Raw genomic sequence first — 24,646 nt, 5'->3', positions numbered from 1 at the left:
ACATGAGAGCCATTGATCTAGCAAAGCAAACGACAAAGCTGGAGATTAAAGTGCCCACACTCAGATGACGTCCTATCACACCAAGGAAGAAACATCAAGGGTGATAAATATTCCTTGTTAGAGGATGAACCCTATTAGGAGTCTATGAAAAGCATTCAGTACATGTCAACGCTTGTTAGGAGATTTTGAATCCTTGTTAGGAGATTCCAACCTTGTTAGAAGAATTGTGCCAACCCTATTAGGAGTTGTAGAAGGCATATGGACACATTGTCCAAACAAATTCATGGGACAGATCAATGAACTCATTGTCCAAATGATCTTTGTATTATTCCTTGCAAAAAAATAGAATTAAACTGTACTACTCCCCTCTTTCTCTATCCTATCAACTAGACCTTTACTCCTTCTGATCTTAATACTAGATCACAAACTTCACATCCAATTATCCCTTTGGTCACTTACTCGCATTCAATACAATGATCAAACTTGTTTACAAACAAGGAAAACATCTTTCCTTTATACTATACATCTTCAAAATAATTCCTTGATTCAACCTTGAGACTTCTCCAATTAATTATAATAAGATAATTAATTATTTTGTAATAACAATAGCACTACCAGCTTATAGTCTATACAACTTCTCACATGTGTGACACTAGGGCTTGCACATTTGTTGACATCACCATTAGACTATCTTCAACTAATTGCGCATCTCTAGATTATATCTCTATTAGACAATATAATGTAATTACAAGAAATCGCTTCTTAGGTAATTTGTCTCTATACTGCTCACTGTAAAACATGGATATCTTTTGTATGCCTTCGACTTACTTTATGCACATTGAACCTTATCATTAGTTCACAGTGTGGAACATGTCCTTAACCGCACATTGCCAATACATTAAACCTATTTCCTTATGGCCTTGATCTCTATCTGCTACTCTACTAATCTTCATAGAATTACTACTATGTTGACATCAATGAAAACACAATCATGAATGCAACATGCCAATACTCTCCAATGTTTAAGAGACTCCCCCAAAGGAATACAATCAACATTGATGCTAACAATACAATATCATTTTGTTCATGATATGGTGAAGTTGATGGAAGGGTGAAATTTGAAAAAGTCTTGACTTTGGATAATGTTATAGATGCATTAACAAAGCTAGTGAGCATTGAGAAATTTAGATGGTGTGTTGGTTCTATAGGCCTTAGAGCCTAACATGTGATACAAAGACTCATGCATGGTCTTATGCAAAAGTTGTACACTAAGAAAGTTTCTAAAATTAGTTACAAATACATCGAATGCAACTCTATAAATATAATGTGTTGCTGAAGAGAATTTTGAGTTTGTGTGTGTGTGTGTGTGTGTGTGTGTGTGTGTGTGTGTGTGTGTGTGTGTGTGTGTGTGAGAGAGAGAGAGAGAGAGAGAGAGAGCATTGTTATGTTATCATAATTATTTTGGGTATTATAGTTGATACTCTTAGAAAGTGTTAGCTCTTGAAATTGTATTGTAACTATTTTTTTGATAATACAATTAGGTCTATCTTTGGAGTGGTAGTTTTTTTCTCAAAAGAGTTTTCCCACATATATCTAGTATTATGTGTTAAATATCTATTTAAACCTATTTTTTGTATGTGTTTATCTAGTTTGTAATAGTTTGTGAGGAATTTTGGCATCACCTCTCTTTTTAGATTAGCATTTTGAAACATCATTCCACATTTTAGCTTCCTTTTATTAATAATGGAATTTATGCTTATTTGTAAGAGCCGCCCAAGGCAAATTCAAATCAGTTCCTCCATAATCATCCTTATAGACCTTTTCAAACTGCATACACATGCCTTTCAATAGACCATCAACTTCTCAAAGTCTATCTTGAAGTCATTCATGTTTACTTAAAATACTAGCTATCACTTGGATGAAGATCATTGCACAAGAAAATTTGGCTTTTGGGGTGCGATAACATATAACTTAATCAAGAGATACATATTCTTACCAAGGAAAATGTATATATGAAGAAATATCAATTTATTTATCATAATAGATTGATACTAATAATAGTAATGAAATGTGAATTGTATTAAGATATTTTTGTTTAAGAATAATAATAGATAGATGGTAATAGTAGTAGTGAGATGTGGATTGTATCAAGATATTATATTTAAGAATAATAATAACTAATATAATATTATAATGAGTGTATAATAGAATATTCATTCTTAATTAAGAGAGATAAATTCTCAAACAAGTTATTTCTGTGACAAAGAGAGGCATTGCATCCTCCTTCTAAAACTTACATGCTAGTAGAAATGAGAAAAAAACACACACCGCACATTAGTCTATATAAAAAAAAAACAAAAAATTAGACCAATCTAGAAACAGCTATAAAGAGATATTGTTTCAACAAAACATATAGAACATTTCTTCAGGACCAAAAGCATGCACTAGGAAACATAATATTATATAGATATGATATGCTGGAAAGATGGAGAAGTAGCTGCATGTGATTGCAGACAAAGGATGGATGGAGAGAGAATACATACATATAGATGACCGCACAGTCGGAGTCCAGTAGAGAGAGAAAGAAATTACACGCAACTTATAAATATGACACACACAAGACAGACAGAGACAGAGACGGAGAGAGCACCCAGGTGTGGGAGAGGAGGATCATGAGCATTTAGGCCTTGGTGTTTGTCTCCCACATTCGGTTCAGCTTCCCATTTTGACTGCGGTACAACACCAGATTACCATCATCCTCGATTACCAGAGAGCTAAACTTCACACACCCACGTCCGCAGCCCTGATTGATCGCCCACACCGCGCCCTCTCCCTCGCCCTTGTATATCACCAAGTTCGCATCCGACTGCAGGCGGAGATAACACTTGCTCCCGCTCCCTCCACTCTTGCTGCTCCACAGCACTTCACTCTTCTTCTCATCGCTCAACACCAGATTACAGTCCCTCTTCATTGTCAGTCGGAATCTCTTGTTGGCGGACGTCAAGTACTCCCCGGCCTTCAGCACGTCCCACACGCCGCTGTTGTGGCTCAGCAACACAAGAGGCGAGACCGGGCAGTGCAGAAACCCAGTCTTCTCCACTGGGGAATATCTCGTCAGGGTTGACATATGAGAAGTTGCTGCGGAAGCAGAATAAGAAGAAAGAATATATTCCCCATGGATTTCAGCAGCTGTGCTAAACTCGTGTTCAGCATCAGCAGCAGCAAACGGATGAGTTGCATTGAAAGAAGGCAGCTGCAGGGTGGCTTCGCTCTTGTCAAGGAGATAGTAGTCCACCCACGCGTAGCCATTGGACACGGCGGCCCAGGAGTAGCCTTGCAGCAAGTAAGGCCTCAGATATGTCACCGTCGTTCTGAAGTCTTCGAGCACTAAGCTTCCAATGGCGTTTTCCCACGTGCCGACAGTGCACAGCTGGGTCCATCGCGCATATCTGATGGCGATTCTCTTGCCATTGATGTTCTGCACGTTTGCGTAGGCGAAGCCGCTGTTGAACCATTTTGAGGTGTCGAAGCCGTTGAAAGTCGCCAGCAGATTGTTCAGCGCTACGTAAACTGCAGCGCCCTCTTCCGCTGTTATATCTTGGCCCGGGCCAGACGATGTCTCGAACAGTGCAAAGGAAGGCTGAGCAGCGGCTAAGAGGAGCATGGCACCCAGAACATACAAACTATAAGCAGCCATTGCAATTGCCAAGTTATAAAAGTCTTCAAGATGAAGAAGAAGAAGATGATGTGAGTTTCAAGCTGCTCCAATGGCTTCTTTATATAGCTCGAGCAGGGAGAGCCAGAGACTGAATGAAATCTTAATCTATTCACACGCAATGCTCGTGGGATTCACTCATGTAATGACCGCTAGACAACACAGATGTGATTAGTGATTAGTGATGGTGACGGTGACAATGATAGCAGCATGTGCAATGTGGATAAGCTCGAGCCGGCCTGTTTCCTCAGAGTTCAGTCCAAGGGCCTGCCGAGTGCTAACACGGATGGTGAAATAATGTTGTGTAATCATGTCGTGTAAAACGCATTATTCTTGTGGACAGATAGACGGCATCATTTTATTTTATTCCACCCAAATGCTTTCCGTAATTTCCCCAGTCAATATTAAACAGTCCAGGAAAAACATAAAATACCCCTTAGCCCGTCGTCTCTTTTTTACGTCTTTTCCCCCAGATTTGAAAATCTTCTTCGGCGCGTCGCATGCTCGCCTTTTCTTAAGCACGCTTGCCGGAAGGCCCGCGAAAATGCACGCCCTTTACATTGTTTTTTCCAACTTTTAAAAAAAAATTCTAAGTCTTCTCCTTCGTAAGGAAGTGCATTTTCGTGGCTGTATAGACGTTGACTGCCGGAAGAGTCTATAAGTTCGATTTTATCTTACATAAATTTTACACTCCAATTTTTATTTTGATCAACCCATCGCTCCGAAATTTTATAATCATAAAATCTTTAATTAATAACATATTATTATTTATAGGATTTTTAAAAATATTGATGGGAAAATTTCATTCTTAAGGCTGGTGCATTTTTGAAATTGAAGGTCTTGCACGATGATCTCGACTTTAATTTTTCAAAGAAATTATTTATTAAAAAAATTGAAGTTATTAAAATAATAATATATAAAAATTCAAATGAAGATTTAATAGTTAGAGCTCACAAACAAGATGAGAAGGTTTCTATTAGTTTCTTTTATATTACCAAGATCTAAAACAACAAAGAAAAGTGTCATCAATTATTAATAATATTATATTTTTAGTCTATACTATATAGGTATAGGAGAAATAAAAAGAGTTAATTAAATTTTTTCTTTCAGAATGAGAATTTATATTCCTATCAAAAGAAGATGGCGGCGAAGTAGAAATTAGTGAGAGGTAAACAACAATAAATTTTCAATTAGTATGATCTTTTACAACAAATAAAATATAAATTGTTTATATTTTCTAATTTATGATAAAATATTTGAGCTAGTCATAAAATTAATGAAATGTTGCTATAACTTTTCCAATTTTGTAAATGGTAAATGAATATCCACTCTGAAAACATATCAAATCTAGTTATACTTGAAGGGAATGTAAAGCCAGTTCCTATAAAAGCATTATATATACCAAGAAAAATAAGGTTAAAGTCTAAAAGATCTTACAATAATATAAACCCAAATGCTTCTAGTTGTAATCTACAAAATTAAAAAGTTGTTTGAGAATCTATTGATGCTCACAAAAAGTATGATAAGAATCTAGAATGTTTGAATGGATAGATCTTCAACCAAAACAAGAAACTTCATGAAGCATGCACCTAGTAAAGTGAGCCAACTTCAGCTGAAGAATAAAACACCAAATAGTTTCAGACCATCAAAGATCATATATGATTATTGGCTCAATGTACCTAAACTATAGATAGATGGAAAGACAACTATAGACAATCTTTATTAAACTTATAATTTGAAAGGTAGTGCAAAATATCATTTTATTTTCTAAATCATTTCAACTATGAGGATTAACATACTTGCATTAAAAATATAAAATATTTTTCTTTAAAATATAATTTATTATCAAAAACTTTAAATGTTAAAAACGTATGTTAACAAAAAAAATTTTGACATAGTTTCTTGAATAGCACCATACCTTTTTTTAACATATGTTGCAATTTAGTTTTAAATTAGGAAAAATAATAAATAAATATTTATTAAGAAAATACAATAATATAATCTTGTTATGTAAAAACTAATTAATACACCATTTAAAAGTATGAATAAAAATATATTTAAAATTATTATATTGTTAAGAATTAATATATAAAATAAAATTCATAAAATAATGCAATAAAAATAATAATTTTGTAAATAATTTATAACATTTTTTTGATAGCTAAGAGATTGGAGTTTAGATTAATTATTATTATTTGTTAAAATTAACTGTTATTATTATTATTATTATGTGTTTATAGGTTGTCATTGTGATGTAGGCTCTTGTATATAATATATAAATATTTTAACTAAAAATATATTAAAAACTATTTTATTATGGTTGATTATATTTATAAAACTAAATAGAAACTTTATTCTAATTTATAAAACTTTTTAATTTTAAAAAAATTAAAAAATTATTGTTGAAGCTACAATTTTTTTTTGGCCGAATATAAAAAATGAGGAATGATCATTCTACTAAAATCTGTTTTGAACATGACATTCCTTATGATGTCAAAGTTCTATACTTTTTCCTCATAGACTCATTTAAAATTATTCAACTTCACCATTAAACAAAAGATCCATTGATATAAAGATATGTTAAGAAAATATTCTATAATAATATTCTATTATCATTAACTAGCTATATATACCTCTATATATATTACGCCGAGAGTAATCGTTCTCGAGGCACCTATTTTTATTTAATCCCAAAGTTATTTTAATCGAAGTTGGGATTAATGAAAATAAAAATAGGCGCCTCGAGAACGATTACTCACGGCGTAATATATATAGAGGTATATATAGCTAGTGGCAGTCGCGGCGCAATAGGAAAAATATTTACTTTCTATTTTTTATTTTGATAAGGCTACTATAAAATTGTTAATTAATTTTTAATTAGAGTTGTATGAAGTTAGTATAAAATTATGCTTCAAAATATTTTTAAAAATTTAATATAAGGAGTTTAATATAGATTAAAAATATATTTTTTATTTTTGGGATATTGTAATGTAAAATGTTATAGTCATACATAGATATATGGTTAGGGACAAAGTTACCATTATAGTTAATGTTAACCTTAGGGATAGAATTAGGGTTAGGGTTAGCATTAGAGTTAGGGTTGGAGTTAGGGTTAGGGTTTGAGCTATGGTTAAGGTTAGGGATAGAGTTATGGTTATGGTTATTGTTAGAGTTATGGTTATGGTTTAGATTAGAGTTATGTTTATGGTTAAGGTTAGGGTTAATGTTATGGTCATGGTTAAGGTTAGGGTTAGAGTTATGGTTATGGTTATGATTAGGGTTAGTGTTAGGGTTATAGTAAGGCTAACATTAGAGTTATGCTCATGGTTAAGGCTAGGGTTAGAGTTATGCTTATAGTTAGGGTTAGGGATAGGATTAGAGTCCAATTATGGTAGAGTTAGAATTAGGGTTAGAGTTAGGTGTAGAGTTATGTTTATGGTTAAGGTTAGGGTTAGACTAATGCTCATGGTTAAGGTTAGGGTTACGGTTAAGGTTTGAGTCAAATATTATTTTAAATTTAATATAAGGAGTTTAATTTAGATAAAAATATATATTTTATTTTTGGGATATTGTAATGTAAAATGTTATAGTCATACGTAGATATATGGTTAGGGAGAAAGTTAGGGTAAGGGTTTGAGTTAGGGTTAAGGTTAGGGTTAGGGTTAGATTCTAATTATGGTAGAGTTAGATTTATGGTTAGAGTTAGGGTTAGGATTAGGGTTATAGATAGGATTAGAATTAGGGTTAAGATTAGGATTAAAGTTAGGGTTAGGATTAGGGTTATAGATAGGGTTAGGGTTAGGGTTAGGGTAAGGTTCTAGGTTAGGGTTAGAACTAGGGTCAGGTTTAGGGTTAGAGTATGAGTTAGGGTTAGAGTTTGAGTTAGGGTTAGGGTTATAGTTTGAGTTAGGGGTAGACAGCATTATAATTTGGGTTAGGATTAGGGTTAGGTTTAGGGTTTGAGTTTGAGTTATGGTTAGAGTTAGGGTTAGAGCTAGAGCTAGAGTTAGAGTTAGGGTTAGAATTAGGGTTAGTTTTAGGGTTTGAGTTACCAATAGAGTTAATTTTACAGTTGGGTTAATGTTAGAGTTAGGGTTAGGGTTAGAGTTTTGAGTCAAGGTTAGGGTTAGAGTTAGGGTTAGGGTTAAAATTAAAATCCAATTACGGTAGAGTTAGATTTACAGTTAGAGTTATGGATAGGGGTAGGGTTACGCTTACAGTTAGGGTTAGAGTTAGATTTAGGGTTAGGGTTAGGTTTATATTTAGAGTTAGGGTTATATATAGAGAGAGTTATATCAATGTTAAGGTTAGGGTAAGGGGATTGAGTCAGGGTTAAGGTTAGAGTTAGGGTTTCAGTCAGGATTAAAGTTAGGGTTAGGGTTAGAGTCTAACTATGGTAGAGTTAGATTTACAGAAAGAGTTAGATTTAGGGTTAGAGTTAGGGGTAGGGTTAGGGTTAGGGTTAGGGTTAGAGATAGGGGTAGACAAAGGGTTAGGCTTAGGGTTAGGGTTAGGGTTAGGGTCAAGGTTAGGGTTAGGTTTAGGGTTAGAATATGAGTTACAATTAGAGTTTGAGGTATAGTTAGGGCTATAGTTTGAGTTAGGGGTAGACAGAGTATTAGAATCCTAGCTACGATTAGGGTTAGGTTTTGGGTTACGGTTATGGTTACGGTTAAGGTTAGAGTTAGGTTTAGGGTTATAGTTATAGTTAGGGTTAAAGTCCAATTATGGTAGAGTTAGATTCAGGGTTACAGTTAGTGGTAGGGATAGGGTTACAATTATAGTTAGGGTTAGGGTTAGGGTTAGAGTTAGAGGAAGGGTTATATTTAGAAGTTTTCTTATGGTCACAGTTATAGTTAGGAGGGGAGTAAGGGTTGGGATTTTAGATTATATTTATTATTATATAAGGTGCCCTATATAATAATATGTATATTCCCACGCTCATGGATAAGGTTAGGGAAAGAAGTAGGACTGTGGTTATTAGTGTTACATTTAGAATTTCATTTAGGAGGGCATTGTGTGCTATTTTTTCCCCCTATTCAACCCATCACTGATGTCTGATCTGAGAGACCTTAAATGGGATAGGTTCTTTGCAGAGGGTTAACATCGCTAAAGTTGGCGGCTAACATTTTGTGTTGGCTCGATTTCTTCATTGAGCACGCTGGATCATTTTTTCTTGGTCGGGTTGATTCATGCTGCGAGATTCGATAACTCTTATTTCTTCGCGAGCTATCTTCCCATCTTCCCAAAAGTGCAAGATGTTGCCATGCATTCCCATTCTAACGTTTCTTTATATGCTAGTGTCTTCGAAACACTCTAAAGCCTAGAATTGCACAAGATGCTGCCATGCATCTCCATTCTGATGCATCGTCATGCTACATTGTTTCTTCAATTCTCTGAAGCCCAAAATTGCATCATGCTACCACGCATTGCCTTTCCAACATTTCCTCACTCCACAATGCTTTCATGAGTCTTTAAGACCCAAAATTGTGCCACATGGAGGGGGTTCACACCTTTTGTGCTATCTGCTTCGTTTGTTGGGAGGAATCTCTTCACTACATCTTAGTCATCCATTGGAAATAAAGCCAATCTTGATCGACAAATGTGACTTAATCCTTCATTGGGAGGAGTTTCCTCGTTGCATCTCAGTCATCCTTTTTTAGGGGAGAATGTACATCGACGGTTGCGACTTAATCCTTCATTGGTGAGGATTCACGATGCATCTATGTCATCTATTTCGAGAGGAAGACCTTCATCGATGACCATCATTCATTTTTGGGGAAACCAAATTCCCCCTTGGGATCAACCTTGCATTTTTTGTGGGAGGTTAAGACATCATGTTATCTCTTTTCATAGTTTTTTGCCAGCGACATGAATGTCTTTCCTCTTCTTTCCATGAGTCTCCATTCTAGCGCCTCCTTAAGCTGCATTGTTTCTGCAATGCTCTAAAGCCCAAAATTGCATCATGCTACTACATGTCACCTTTATGAAATTTCCTCACTCTGTAGTGCTTTCGCAAGGCTCCAAGACCCATAATTGTGCCATGTACCGGGGGTCCCCACCTTTCGTGCTATGGTTACAATTTAGATTTTAGGGTTATGGTTAGAATCAAGGTCAATTCTAGAGTTTATAGAATATTTAGAGTTAAGATTAGGGATTAAATATACATGAGGGTTAGCATTGGGTTGTATGATAATTACAGTTAGGATTATAGTTAGATATATCATTTAGATTAGGTTTTAGTCAGGGTTTAATTAGACTTAAGATTAGGGTAAGGATCAAGGTGAAGTCTATATTAGGGTTCATATCATGGTAGCATTGAAACTAATGTTAGGGTTAACATTGAAATTATGATTAGGGGTAAGGTGAAGATTTATATTTGGTCATGATTGTGGTTTGTGCTAGGATTAGGGTCTAAGCTATGATTAATTTTATGATTGTACCTTTAGGGTTAGGGTTTTGTGTAAGTTTATGATTATGGTTACAACTATGGTTTATGGTTCAAGTTTAAAGTTGGGAATGTGATTAGGATAAGGGATTAGTAAATTTTTTAAGAGTTCGGTTATAGGTTTACACCATGGTTAGGATCTTGGGACTGGATTTAGAGTTTAATATCATGGTTATCCATATAGGTAGGTTTAGGATTTTGATCAATATTTTGGAGTTTTTTTTTACATTATGGTTAAGGGTTAGATTTTAGGGTTAGGACTATAACCAATATTAGTGTGTAGGTTTTTGGTTTAGATTATGGTTTGGACTGAGATTTTCATTATATCAATAGGGATATGTTTTAGTGCTATAATTATAGTTTAATGTTGGATTATAGTTATATTGTACATCATTGTTGGGGCTAGGGCTAAGGTAGGGGTTGTTGTTAGGGTTAACTAAGGATGACAATTAGGATGGTTTATCTTTTCAAGTAGAAAAAAAAACTCATATTGATTCAAAAACAAAGAAATTATACTTCGAAAATATTTTTCTATGTCATAATAGATTCATTTATTTTAATTATTGTATTAGTTAATTAGTTGTTTGATGTTTCAAAGTAAACATGGCTTATTTTATTTAAATTTAAATAATATTATTGTTTTGAATTGAATTTAGCTTAATTGTTAATGATCATATTTATATTTCTAATATTAACTCCAATTTGATCAAAGACCAAATATATTTTTGGTATTTTTGTAAACGAACTTGCTTAACACTTCCCTATTTCAAAGTTAATAAAATATCATTTCTATTGTCTTAGATTTGAGAGTAAGTATATTAAATAAGTAATAATAAATGAACATTATGATTAATATATTTCTAAAATAAAAATATATTACTTAAAAACTTGTTTACTTTAAATGAATAAAGTACTCATTTACTTGTAAATTTTAAAAATAGAAATTAATCTACATATATATAAAATATTTATTCTTTTTCCTATTTGTATACAAATTAATTAAAATCTAAACTTTAAACTACATAAATATTTTTAAAATATATATCCATCAATAAATAGTTTAGAATAAAGTAAAATCTAAAAATTAGACACATATAGAATCTTTTTAATTTCTATATACATGTTTTTCTAATTTATTTCTACAAACATGCAACTGATATTTCTATTATCCATTTTTTTCCATTCTAAAAAAATTTAGATGTAAATAGAATTTTTTTAGATGCATGCAATCTTTCTAATTTTTTCTACATACATATATTAACATTTCTATTTTATATTTTTTTTTTACATTATGGTTATTTCAATCAAAATATGTAGATGTAAATAGAATTCTTTTCAAAAAAATTTATTTAAATTTAAATAACATTATTGTTTTGAACTGAATTTAGCTTAATTGTTAATGATCATATTTATATTTCTAATATTAACTCCAATTTGATCAAAGACCAAATATATTTTTGGTATTTTTGTAAACAAACTTGCTTAACACTTCCCTATTTCAAAGTTAATAAAATATCATTTCTATTGTCTTAGATTTGAGAGTAAGTATATTAAATAAGTAATAATAAATGAACATTATGATTAATATATTTCTAAAATAAAAATATATTACTTAAAAACTTGTTTACTTTAAATGAATAAAGTACTCATTTACTTGTAAATTTTAAAAATAGAAATTAATCTACATATATATAAAATATTTATTCTTTTTCCTATTTGCATACAAATTATTTAAAATCTAAACTTTAAACTACATAAATATTTTAAAAATATATATCCATCAATAATTAGTTTAGAATAAAGTAAAATCTAAAAATTAGACACATATAGAATCTTTTTAATTTCTAAATACATGTTTTTCTAATTTATTTCTACAAACATGCAACTGATATTTCTATTATCCATTTTTTTCCATTCTAAAAAAATCTAGATGTAAATAGAATTTTTTTAGATGCATGCAAGCTTTCTAATTTTTTCTACATACATATATTAACATTTCTATTTTATATTTTGTTTTTACATTATGGTTATTTCAATCAAAATATCTAGATGTAAATAGAATTCTTTTTAATAAATCTAGATGTATATAGAATTCTTTTAATTTTTTACATACATAAAATCTTTCTAATTTTTTTCTACATACATAAAAGAATAATTTCTATTTTCTATTTAAAAAAAAAAGCTATCATAAAGATTGATAAAAAAAAATTGATTGCATATGCATTCTTTAGTTTGTGCACTAAATGCACAAAATAAATTGTATAGATTAAAACTTCCCGTGCTGGGCACGGGAATATATAATAGAAATATCAGTTACCAAGAATAGTCGGCCATAAGCAATCAAATCTTAAACTCTGCAAAATTTCTTGCAAGCAATCTTTGTTTTGTCTTCGGCTGAAAAGGAAAAAAAGAATTTCAGATCTGAGATTGTTTAGATTGCCCTATTCGATTCAAAAAGCCATGGAAGTCACCGCAATTACATCTCCAAGAGGCCTAATGTGCCTTGATTCAGTACCCACATGCTTATCTCCACGAAAAACTCTGCACAGGTCCTCCAGTGGCCTCAATTTTGGTCATATGAACAGAATTCTAAATCTAAATGAAATTAATTAAAATTGAAATATAAATCAAAATAGAATATTATAACTAATTTTGAATTTCAATTTACTTCTACATCTAAATCTAAATGAAAATGTAAATAAAAAATAGAAATCTCACCTTCAAAAATGTTACTCCAAAACTTCAATTTACTCCTATTCAAAAACTCCAATCTAATCCTCCAATAACCTCCACCTCTTCCTTCCTGCAAAAACATAAAATGAAAATGAAATGAGGAGCCTTGGTTTTATAACTTCTGAGAGGCTCCTCATATCCCCCAACAGACGTCTCTTCACATTCCACAAATTTGTTTCAAATTCCCCCACTCCCCGCAAAAAAAAAGCATGAATGTGCATGCAAAATTATATTTAACAAAAAAAAAATCATATTGAAATTATTTCGCCCCTATTTTTTCGGGTCCTACTTTTTCGGGCCCTACTTTTTCGAGCCTATTATTTCGGCCTCCATTTAGCTTCCTATTATTTCAGCCAGCTATTATTTCGAGAATTCTTTTTTAATTACGCCGAGAGGCGTTCTATACAATGGCAACACAAATGCCCAGTACGAGAATATGCCAAGATTCCTGTCAATAAAAAAGAATTGGGAGCAGTTACAAACTTCCAAATTAAATATTAAAAAAGAATAGATAGAAATTTCCAATCTCTCCTTTGTCAAAAACTCTTTCATAAGAAACATAAAATCGTCGTTTGCCCGTAAGGAATGTCGACGCCTGCAATTGAAACCGTGTTCCATTACAACCTCTTCATGGAATCCACTTTTGTTACCACGAGAAGCACGAGATACGGGGGTTCACATCTCTCTGACATTCAAATTCTTCTTGTCTTCCAGGTGGGAGCTGAGACCCACATCCACATCATTAAAATTACACCATCATGACACAAATATCCATCCAGCCTAGTGCGCTCAACTGTACATCTCTCACGAGCATCGCGTGTAAGCTTTGCATAATTCATGTCCCTTTTCTCTCCCGATCCATCCATGCTCTATATAAACAAGTTTTCATGTCTGAACTCTCACCATCTTCGATCTACACTGATCAGCACTTTCTCATTCTCTAGATCTCTAGTACTGCAATGGCGAGCAAACCATTTCTAGTTTATCAGTCCCTCCCTCTTGTTTTCATTCTTTTCCTTTCTTATACCCAATCCGCATTTGCACTCTTCACCACATCAGGTCCAAAGCATGCCCTCTCAGTAGAAGAAGGCGCGGACGCCCTAGTTGCCCTCAACAATCTCTTGTCATACCACAATGGATTCAATTCCTCAAAATGGTATGACAGCGGATTCGCATTTGCGAGAGTTGAGCAAGTGAATGGCAAGCGAGTTGCTTTCAGATACGTTCGTTTGACCAAGTACTGCACAGTCGGTACCTGGGAAAGCGCTACGGGCGATCTAGTCTTTGAGGACTTCAGAACAACTGTTCCCTATCTGAGGCCCTTTCTACTTCATGGCTGCTCTTGGGCCGCCGTTTCAAATGGCTACGCCTGGCTCGATTACTACCTTCTTCATGATTATAAAGAGGCCAAACTCCCCCTCCCTTCACTCCGGATGATCACCATGACTCATTTGAATGAAAGTGACACTAGTGATAATACACTCAGTGAAGCTTCATTAAGCACGAGCCATGAATATCCTAGTTTACTGAGGGCCAGAGCTTCGGAATCTCTGTCAATGGTGTCGAGGTATTCGCCTGTTGAGAAGACTGGTTTTCTACACTGCCCAGTCTCGCCTCTTGTGCTGCTGAGCCATGACTATGGCGTGTGGGACGTTCTGAAGGCGGGGGAGTATTTGACATCTGCGAACAAGAGAGTGAAGGTGGCAATGCAGAGGGATTGTAATCTTGTATTGAGTGATACGCTGAGAAATCGGAGGATGTGGAGCAGCAATACCGGTGGGATTGGGAACACTTGTTTTTTGCGTCTGCAGAGTGATGGGAACTTGGTGATATATGATGGGAACGTGTATAATCCAGTGTGGGCTACTAATCAAGGGTGTGGGAGCATGTGTGTCAAGTTTAGTTCGTTGGTTGTGGAGGACGATGGTGATTTGGTTGTGTACCGGAGTCAGAACAGTCGACTTAAAGCAGTCTGGTCCACTAACACAAAACTAGTGGAGTAGATGCTTAAGAGCTCTTGCTTATTGTTGTCTACTATATATATGTTTGGCTTGTTACGTACGTTGTTTTGCTAAACAACTAGGTTCTTGGCGAGATGAAATGTTAATCAGCTTCAAAATGTTTAATAGGATTCAATTCTGGAGTTCTTGAGTTAGATATAGTGATATGTATATTTTAATTATTTAAATAAATTTAATCGATTTAATGTCTTTTAATTAATGGAGTGTTATATATCTAAATAAGATTTATCTAGTCATATTCAATTATAGTTTGAATGTCTTTGGTTAGAGCTAACAATTGAGGGGTATCTATTCCACTAAATTCGTTTGACACACAACTTCAATCTCATATTTTCTGATGTTCAAGAGACACATTTTTGATGTCATCTTTTGTGATGTTAGATCTGAGCTCTCATGTATCTTTAGAGCATAAAAATGTCACCTTGATCCCATCGATGCATCTTTAGAGCATAAAAATGTCACCTTGAAATAAGCCTTAAATAGGAATTGTGGGTAAAGATGCATCTTTAGAGCATAAAAATGTCACCTTGATCATATTAAGCAAAAGTTGGAAAAGGAGACACAATAATCTTAAGGGTGAGACAAGTGTTAAAAATATAAAGGTTTGAAAAAATCTAAATTGAGAAAAAAATACACCCTACAAAGAAGTGGTTTTCTAATCAACCAAATGCAAGAAGTATGTAAATATAATAATAAGATTTAAAACTATGTCTAGGGATGTCATACCAAGTGAAATAAATTCTTTGAATATCAATCCTTTCAAAATTTGTGAAACCACTTGATCCATAAAAAAACTATTCTTGTGAGATGATGCATTATGATGAATGTAAACATATTATTTATATATTTTCTCTTAACTTTTTCTTTATATGTAGGAATACATACTCTCTCTCCATATATATTTTTTCATTTATGTATATACAATTATAATTTATTTTTTTACTTATTAATTTTTTCTTTGTCTTTGAATTTATTTTTGTTATAATTATTTTATTTTTTAAAATTTGAATTGATGTATGCATTTTCATTTTCTATTTAGTATTTTTTTTTAAATAAAAAATTTTAATTAAATTTTTTTTCTTTTAGTTTGTTATTTTTTTGGTCTCTCATGTATCGATTCTTTATTTTAAGAATGTTGATTTTTTTCTTATTAATCTTTTTTCTATTAGATATAGAGAGATCAAAAAGAAGCTACACAATTCTTCGAATATCACAATAGAGGCATAGCCTCAAACTGGAACCACAGTAGCAAAAGAAAAGCTAGAAAACATCAAATACAACTAAAACTGAATAGCACAAGGCTAGTACAAGATATCACAGTATAGATCTACCCAAGTGGTCCAACCAAGTGGGCCTTCCATCCAAACAATACTCTTCTGTTCTTGAAACTGGGACAACATAAAGATTTCCTCCTTCTTGGTGTTATGATTCCTTTTAATAGCTTGGTTCAGCTTCCAACACGTGTGCTCAAACATCCACAGATTATCCATAGTCCTTTGCCACTGATAGCCATGCTTAAGTTTATGAACAAAGGAAGTAGCTTGCCCATCTTTAAGGAATCTTCTTACTTTGTCCTTTTCAATTATCATGGTGGTTTGCACCTACAAGAAGATTTTAAAATGTGTGAGTTTTCGAATAGACTCAGAAAGAATCCTTGGCTTACCTTGGTACTTTTCCTCATTCCTGCATTTCCAAATTTGCCAAAGAATGTTAGATGACAACATATTCCAAAAAAAATTAGCATCCTTGCTAATCCCATTAATGTGACCAATAACAATTTCAATGATGCTCAAACTAATGGGATAGTAAATACCAAATAAATTCCAAATTTCTTTAGGAAAAAAGAAATCAAATAAGATATGTCTACCTATTTCAAGTAACTTGCAAATATTACAAATATCAAAATGCTGATTATCTCTTCTAATAGGAAGTCTATCAATTAACAACAACCATTTAAAACATCGAATTTTTGGCTCATTAGGACCTTTCCAAATAGAATTCAACAACTTATTCCAAACTTTAATATCAAAAGAACAATACCAGAGTTTATTGACATGGGAAATAATATCCTCATTATAGGAAATAACCTTATAAATATTCTTAGCTTTAAGCTTATCTAAAACAATTCCATCTGGCCACTTACATTTAATGTATCTATAAGAGTCCACATGACAAAGAGAAGGAATATCCTTAGTAGCTTGAGAAATTAAATTTTAAGTTTTCTTCTGAGACTGAGGTAAATTAAATTTAATCTTGAGATCTTCCCAAGGAATAAGAAAATCATGTTCAAAGATATCAACAAATTGAGTAATACCAACTTTAGCCTAGGACTTGGCAGAACACCCCTAGTAGAGGGCTAGGGGTTTGTTATTCAGGCTCAGATTCCACTAGATGGATCTCTCTCCATGAAGGTGACTATCATTATAAAAATCCTTATTGGTGATAAATTTTTGAACATGCTCCCAAGCTCGCTAGATGGATTTGAAAATGGGTGCCCCTTGGACCATAACTGCGAACTTACCAATAATAAGGTCACATAAAGGGAGATTTTTCTAGGATCTAGCTTGCTTGGGAAAACATCTCTCAATGTTGTGTCTAACAAGAACCTTCCAAGGACTATCACCCTCCATAGATTGAAAAATCCATTTGGCAGAAAGAGCTATACCTTGTAACCTAAGATCAATTAATCCTAGCCCTCCCAAGGTCTTATCAGCATGACACCAATTCCATTTAACCGCATGAATTTTTTTTTAACCTTTGCCATCAGATCAGAGAAACATCTTTATAAGTTTTTGAATTTCAAAAATTTGATAATTATTGAACATCCAAGTAGAGGAGTAATAAATAGTATACGAAGACAAAAGCTTTTGACAAACTTGAATTCTCCCAGCTAGAGATAAAGATCTATGGTGCCATTTGTTAAGTTTGTTCACAATCTTAGCCTTAATCCAGGCCCACATGTCCTTAAGAGAAGGATCAACAGAGTAGGGTATACCAAGATACTTGACAACTTTATTAGGGCCTCCCCATTGATACATGTATTGAGAGAACCAATAAGGGGGGTGATCATCCCATCCCAGGCACATAGTCTTGGAATAAGAGATGTGTGCACCAAAATACTACAAAATAGATCCAACTTGATTTGAAGATGCTTAAGATTGTTTTTAGTAAGTTCAAAAAATAGAGCGGTATCATCAGCAAAATGACTATTAATAAGCTCATCATTATTAGGAAGGTATAATCCTCTAACTTCTGGGGAAAGGGTGTTATCTCTAAGAATATAATATAAAGCTTCAGCAGCAATGACAAACAAAGCAGGAGCCAAGGGACATCCCTATTTGATGGAACTACCAAGATGAAAAGGGTTAGAGAGAGAGCCATTGATCTCAATTTGAGAACAAGCATCTTTCAGCAAAGTTTGAATAGCATTATAGAAATAGGGAGGAAAACCAAAAGACTGTAACATCATAATAATAAATTTCCACTCAATTCTATCATAAGCTTTCTCAAAGTCTAGGAGGAGAAGGGCAACATTCTGGTGAGAAAACTTGGCCTAATCCATGGCTTCCCAAGCGGTAATCAAATTCTCAAGGATGTATCTACCTTTAATAAAACCAGTTTGAGTATTGCTAACAAATTTAGGGAGAATGTGAGTCAATCTAGTAGCTAAAGCTTTCGCTAAAATTTTATAAGAAACATTAAGAAGAGTTATGGGTCTCCAATTCTTGATAAGAGATTTATCCCCATCTTTGGGGAGGAGTTTAACAATGCCCCTGTTGATTTCGGGACTAAGGGAACCAACACATAAGGCCTCATTATACAGATCATACAAATCCTTACCGATCTAATTAATGTTAGCCTTATAAAACTCAATAGGAAGCCCATCAGGTCCGGGAGCCTTGTCATCCTTAAGGGCTCTAATAGCATTTTTGATCTCATCAATAGATATAGGTTTAGAGAGAGCAGAAACATCATTAGCATCTAGCTTAAAAGGAATACGACGTATGCATTTGACTCTAAGATCATCTGCCATCATAGAGTCCTCAGATGAGAAAAGTTTACTATAATACTCAGCAAAGGCCACTGAGATGCTTTTAGGATCAGAAACTTCCTGATTGTCAATAACAAGTTTATCAATAGATTCTTTGATCTGCTTATGTTTTAGAAGATTAAAGAAAAACTTAAACCCATGATCCCGTTGCTGGAGCCAATTAACCCTGGATCTAATTCTAGCACCTTGAATTTTGGTTTTTTGGTGTTTACTTAGGGCATCCTTGACCGCAAAAAGCTGATTTAATAGAACATGATTGGAGGGATCAGCCTGCACATCATTCTCAGCTATTTGAAGATCAGAGTGAAGATGTTTTTCAGTAAATCTATAATCTTTAGCACATTTCTTATTAATCTTTATTTGTATGTATATTTTTTAATATAAAGATTTATTTTTTTGTCTTGAATTAAATTTTCTCTTTTTAACAATTTTTTCTTATTGTGTGTACCTCTTTCTTGATTTTTGTTTTTTATATTTATTATTTATTTCTTTTATCTCTTTGGTGTATGTGTGTATGTGTGTGTGCATGTGCATATGCCTCTTTCTTGGTTCTTATGCTTTAGATAGGTCATTTATCTCTCTTTTATTCTATGATGAAACATTTCTCTTTCTTAGAATAACTTTCTTTAATAATAATCTTAAAAGATCAAAGTTTTGACCATTTCATAAATATGTTAGATTGAATGGCATACAATTGATAATGCTTAGTAAAATTGATGAGAGGATTGGAGTTGATTATGAGACACATCAATCAATTTCTATACTAAAATATTTTTGTTTAAATATATAATGTAAACTAATAATTATCATCTCATCTATATATACAATACATTAAATTATCTCTTATACTAATGTAATAGTACAATGTAACTTGTGTATTTGATAATTGTATCTATGTATATGATTGTAGAAAGATAATTGGTTTGAGGAACAGTTCCATGATTTTATAACTTGAATATTTCATAGCTATATTGTGTATTCCTTATTGTCAATAGGAAAAAAGTTATAATAAAACACATATTTAGATATACCTAATCAATGACCAATAACAATTATTAACTCCAAGCTTAGTATGATAATCATTTTCTATTTAAAACAAATTTAAAATTTATAATATTAACCTTAGACTTGTAATATTTGTGGGTGACCGCAAGAAGTTGGGTCGCAATTCCGCGGAAGTTAGATCCGCAGAATTTTACTTCTCAAAAACGGGTACCCAATTTTTCAAAAATTGGGTACCCATTTCTTAAATTACGCTTCGGGCACCTGACCTGAATTTTAAGAATTGGGTACCCGATATTTAAAAAGGATTGGGTGCTCAAGCCGCCTAACTATTGGGCACCCGCCTTTTTAAGAATCAAGTACCCAATTTCTTAAAAATCGGGTATCCGATTGCTTAAAAATTGGTTACCCAATTTGTAAAACTTTTATAAACCGCTTTTTTGGCATTTTAGAGGTCATTTTCATGACCTCAAAAATGGGAGCCCACTTAGAGACGCATACGGGAGCCTGTTTCTCAGCCCTACCGACTACCCCCTTGCTGCTAGTTTTTGATACACAGGTATTTTAATATGTTTTATACTATTTTACTTTTTTTTTTCAATTTTCAATTTAATATGTATGTTAATTTATTGTTTTTTCACTTTTCATATGTACGTAAAATTGTAAATTTACATTGTTAATGAACTTAAATGTTTAAATTTTTGTATTTGTTAATTAAAATATAGTTTCGTAAATGTTTATTTAAAAAATTATTATTTTAGATGTTTTGAAATGTATTTAATTTATGTATTTATTACAATGTTGAATGATTAGATTAGATGTAAATTTATTGTTTAAATATGTAATTTTACAAATAAATATAACCTCGACCTAAAACCATATAACCTCGACCTTGTTTTAACTATAACCTCGACCTAAATTTATTGTTTAAACTATAATCTTGACCTAACCATATAAATAAAACCCTAAACATATTATAAAATACTTAATCACATAACAGCCGACCAAGGGATCCAAACAAAAAACTTATAGTATTTTAAATGATTTTACTTAAATTGTATTGTACTTTGTTTCATGGATCGAAAATGGATGATGTAAACTATTTTATAAATGTATATTCTTTCAGCCTTTCATACCCTGTGACATGTACAGTGGATGATTGTACATTCCGAATTAATTTGCCAAGTGGCATTCGGAACAAATGTATATAAATTATTTAAATGGATTGAACAAAAGTAGTTAATATGAACTTTCATGTGGACACGTTATTTATTTTACTTTTAGTAGTTTATAATTATTTAAAAATGAAATGTAAATGTACTCATTAAGGAATGCAATCTCTTATGTTTTTTATAAATCTAAATTATTGTGTGTATGTTATTGCTTGCTTGGTAAAACTTTTGATTAGTTCTTTGGATCCCTTGGCTGGGCATCATTTAGGATTAGTTCTATAATGTCAATTTGTATTGAATTTAACTCTAATCATAACCCTTACTATCATCTTAACCTAAGTAATCTTAATTTGCTAAAACCTACACCAGGTAATATATAAATAATTAAATAACTTTCCTATCTTACCTTGAGTACTAATTTTATAAATGTCAAACCCTAAGATTGAAAGGTAACCCTGGCCCTTAACTAATTAATATTATACTTATAAACCAAATTGAATTTTAACCATGATCATAAACCTAATTATATATCCCAACTTAAGAGTAGAAACCTTGAATTTAACCTTAAAAATCCTTTCCCCAACCATTAACCAAATTGAACCATTACCAGGCTAGAAGATTGAACCAAGTTAAACGATGACCTTAAGACTAAACCAAATCACCCTAAACTAGAACTCAATAATATATTGAACGCTTTAAAACAAAATTCAAACCTAACTTTTTTGAATTAATGTTGGTTTTTAATCTAAAAGCTCTAACTATAATTCTATATCTAAAACCGAATTTAGAACTTTAAAACTTAATTCAATTTATTAACTCTTGTCCTAATTGAAACCTAAGCATGTAAACCTAATCAAACAGTACAAACCAAATTGAACCCTAATCCTAAAACTAATTAAACATTGATATCAAGGTCTCAAAATGATACATCATAAAAAAATTAGAAGAGACTTGAATGAATCAGGCATCTAATTAAGTAACCCTCCCTGACCATCAAGAGGTGGAGGTGTCCACATCAGTGTGAGTACGAGCCCGGACTAGACCCTTAGATGGGTAGCCTAAATGTTTATTACCTTTCTAGAATGGAATGCCACATAACAAAATATTGCCTTATTCTATAAAAAGAAATACCCACCCCCTAGTGATATATATAGTAAGATCTTTTTCCTAATTTTACTATCAATTTTTTTGGTTAGAAGATGATGATAGTTTAAAATGATTTAGAAGATAGGGATAAAATGAGAACCATCATTCCTAGAATGAAGATGCATTATTCCAAGTGATAAACCCATTTCTATCATAAGTCAACTCCTCCATGTCTAAAAAATTAGTAATGAGAAATCCCTACGTCAAGTAATCAATGGAGGGCTCATAAAATTGATCAAGTGATCAACAGAGGGCTCATAAAATCCCTAGGTCAAGTAATCAATTGATCCCCAAGGGGAGATAAGAATCTCATTAAAAATTAGAGACAGGACACTCCTAAATGCGTATCATACAAAATAATTATTGCCAAGGTCTTAGCCTCTAGACTAGAAAAAATCCTACCCAAGATCATTAACCCTACACAAAAGTTTTTTGTTAAGGATATTTATGCATATTGGAGAACTTGATAACCTATTGGAAGACTTTGGATTGAGAAAAATTTCTAGGATAGAGTGTAGGCATGCTCACGTAATTGATTATGAAAATGTCTACAAAAAGGTGGAATGGAGTTTCACTATGATGATGTTGCAAGCCCTCCATCCAATATTAAATGTCAAATGGTGTCCTCTCTTATGATTGGTGTCAAGGTTTTAGTAAAGAAATTAATGGGGTTAGATCATAATTTTTAGGACTCTCTAGATCAATTATGAAAGGGTGTCCTCTTGCATCCTCTTTAATTTTTATTGTTGAACATTGACTCATTACATTATCTCCTTAGAGATAACCAGTTGTCTCTAAAAGTTAGAGGATCTACTCTCCAAGGATCTACCTTGTGTAGTAAATATGGTATTGGATGGAGATTTCATAATTAAGTGGTTAGGTACCTAGGGATTCCATCTGTAGTAAACCCTAACATATAAATGAAATGTGTCTTTATATCAACAAGAAAATCTTTGGAAAACTCAACAGCTAGAACTCTAATTATCTCACTTTGGTTGGTAGAATTCAAGTATGTTATAAGATTCTCTCCTTGAATATTGGGTGTAAGTTTTTCTTCTTCTTGCTCATTTTAGTTAAATCAATTTGGTCTTCCATATAAATCTATTAGGACCATTTCGTGGATAGCCAAGGGATTACTTTGGCAATAAAATGGATAGCCAAAGCTTCATAAGGTAATGAATTATGGATTATGATTAGAATTAGGATTATTATACATGGTTAGGGATAGGGTTCACATGTAAATTAGTTCATTACCTGACATGATCTACACTTATAGTTTGCAAGAAGGTTTTCAACTTGGTGCCATACTCTATTTTTGAGATCTTTTGAAATTGCTTTTGTAAGAGATGTTTATCTCAATACCTGTATATGTACATAATATGATGGTGCTTCCCCATACATATATACTCAATATACTTTACACATTATATGCAACTTCTTATATTTTCACCTTTACATCTTTTCCCCCTTTCTAATGTAAATGCCAAAGGTGAATTTTACATGGTTATTCCAAAATGTGACAAGAAGTCAGAACATACCTTTAGAATTATTGCCATTGTCTTGTCCCAGTTTTCTTGTAACATCTTGTTTGTGTGCAATGTAATCTAAACTTCTGCTGATAATTCTATCATCTGATCAACAATGGAGAAATTGTTAGCATGTGCTCTATGACATGAGTGTTTTCGACACCTTTCTAGAGAATACTTTTTATTAGCCAACTACTTTTTGTAGAACTAAGCGGATAATAGTTAGGATTCAAACTACAATCATAAATATTTTTTAATCAATTCATAATTCTATCTCTAAGCTTTCATTAGATAATTGTAACCTTAACTCTTGTCTTAGGACCATAATAAATATCCGATACATGTAAATATAATTGTAACTAAAACCATAATCCTAGGTAAGTTCCCTAACATTAAAGGATCGCAATCATTATAATAATCTTAAGCTTAGCCATTATGAAAACTGTTAACATAACAAAATTGTAAACCATAACCTTGTCATAATCTTAACTTTGTTTCATCTTGAGACATGAACATGTATAATCCATAATGAGTTCATACTTAAAAATTTAGTATTTAATGTTTGATTTGACTTAAGTGTTTAACTTTATTTATAATTTAATTGATATAATTTTAATAAAGATATGCGCATTTATATAGATCTAGTTGATAAATTTTAGATTTAAATTTTATTAAATAGTAATTTTGTCATACATGTATTATGTTGTGATGTATTTTTTATGTGTTTTATGTTTTATGTTGTTTAAATATATATGCAGATTATATTTGATGGACCCACCGCCACCCCCTCGCCCTCCCATACCCCCACCTCCACCACCTCCATCTCCACCTC

The 24,646-nt window shown here is 32.6% G+C and overlaps 2 protein-coding genes across 2 annotated transcripts; one reads left to right on the top strand and one right to left on the bottom strand.

Annotated features, from left to right (window-relative positions):
- Nucleotides 1–2,440: 2,440 nt before the first annotated feature.
- Nucleotides 2,441–3,757, bottom strand: LOC149559289 (uncharacterized). The gene has a single exon (XM_089833208.1). It carries the CDS (start codon nt 3,695–3,697, stop codon nt 2,681–2,683), a length of 1,017 nt encoding a protein of 338 aa, XP_089689334.1. The 5' UTR covers nt 3,698–3,757; the 3' UTR covers nt 2,441–2,680.
- Nucleotides 3,758–13,779: 10,022 nt separating this feature from the next.
- LOC149559288 (uncharacterized) lies at nt 13,780–15,116 on the top strand. Its single transcript, XM_089833207.1, has one exon. It carries the CDS (start codon nt 13,856–13,858, stop codon nt 14,897–14,899), a length of 1,044 nt encoding a protein of 347 aa, XP_089689333.1. The 5' UTR covers nt 13,780–13,855; the 3' UTR covers nt 14,900–15,116.
- Nucleotides 15,117–24,646: the final 9,530 nt, after the last annotated feature.

The sequence above is a fragment of the Cupressus sempervirens genome, chromosome 5, assembly GCF_028749045.1.
Source record: "Cupressus sempervirens isolate cs-2001-9-10 chromosome 5, ASM2874904v1, whole genome shotgun sequence".
NCBI lineage: Eukaryota > Viridiplantae > Streptophyta > Pinopsida > Cupressales > Cupressaceae > Cupressus > Cupressus sempervirens.
This window is presented reverse-complemented; position numbering and strand designations above follow the sequence as displayed.

Excerpts from the sequence above, each read along its gene's own strand:
- LOC149559289 (XM_089833208.1), bottom strand. The coding sequence starts at position 3,697 with ATGGCTGCTTATAGTTTGTATGTTCTGGGTGCCATGCTCCTCTTAGCC.
- LOC149559288 (XM_089833207.1), top strand. The coding sequence starts at position 13,856 with ATGGCGAGCAAACCATTTCTAGTTTATCAGTCCCTCCCTCTTGTTTTC.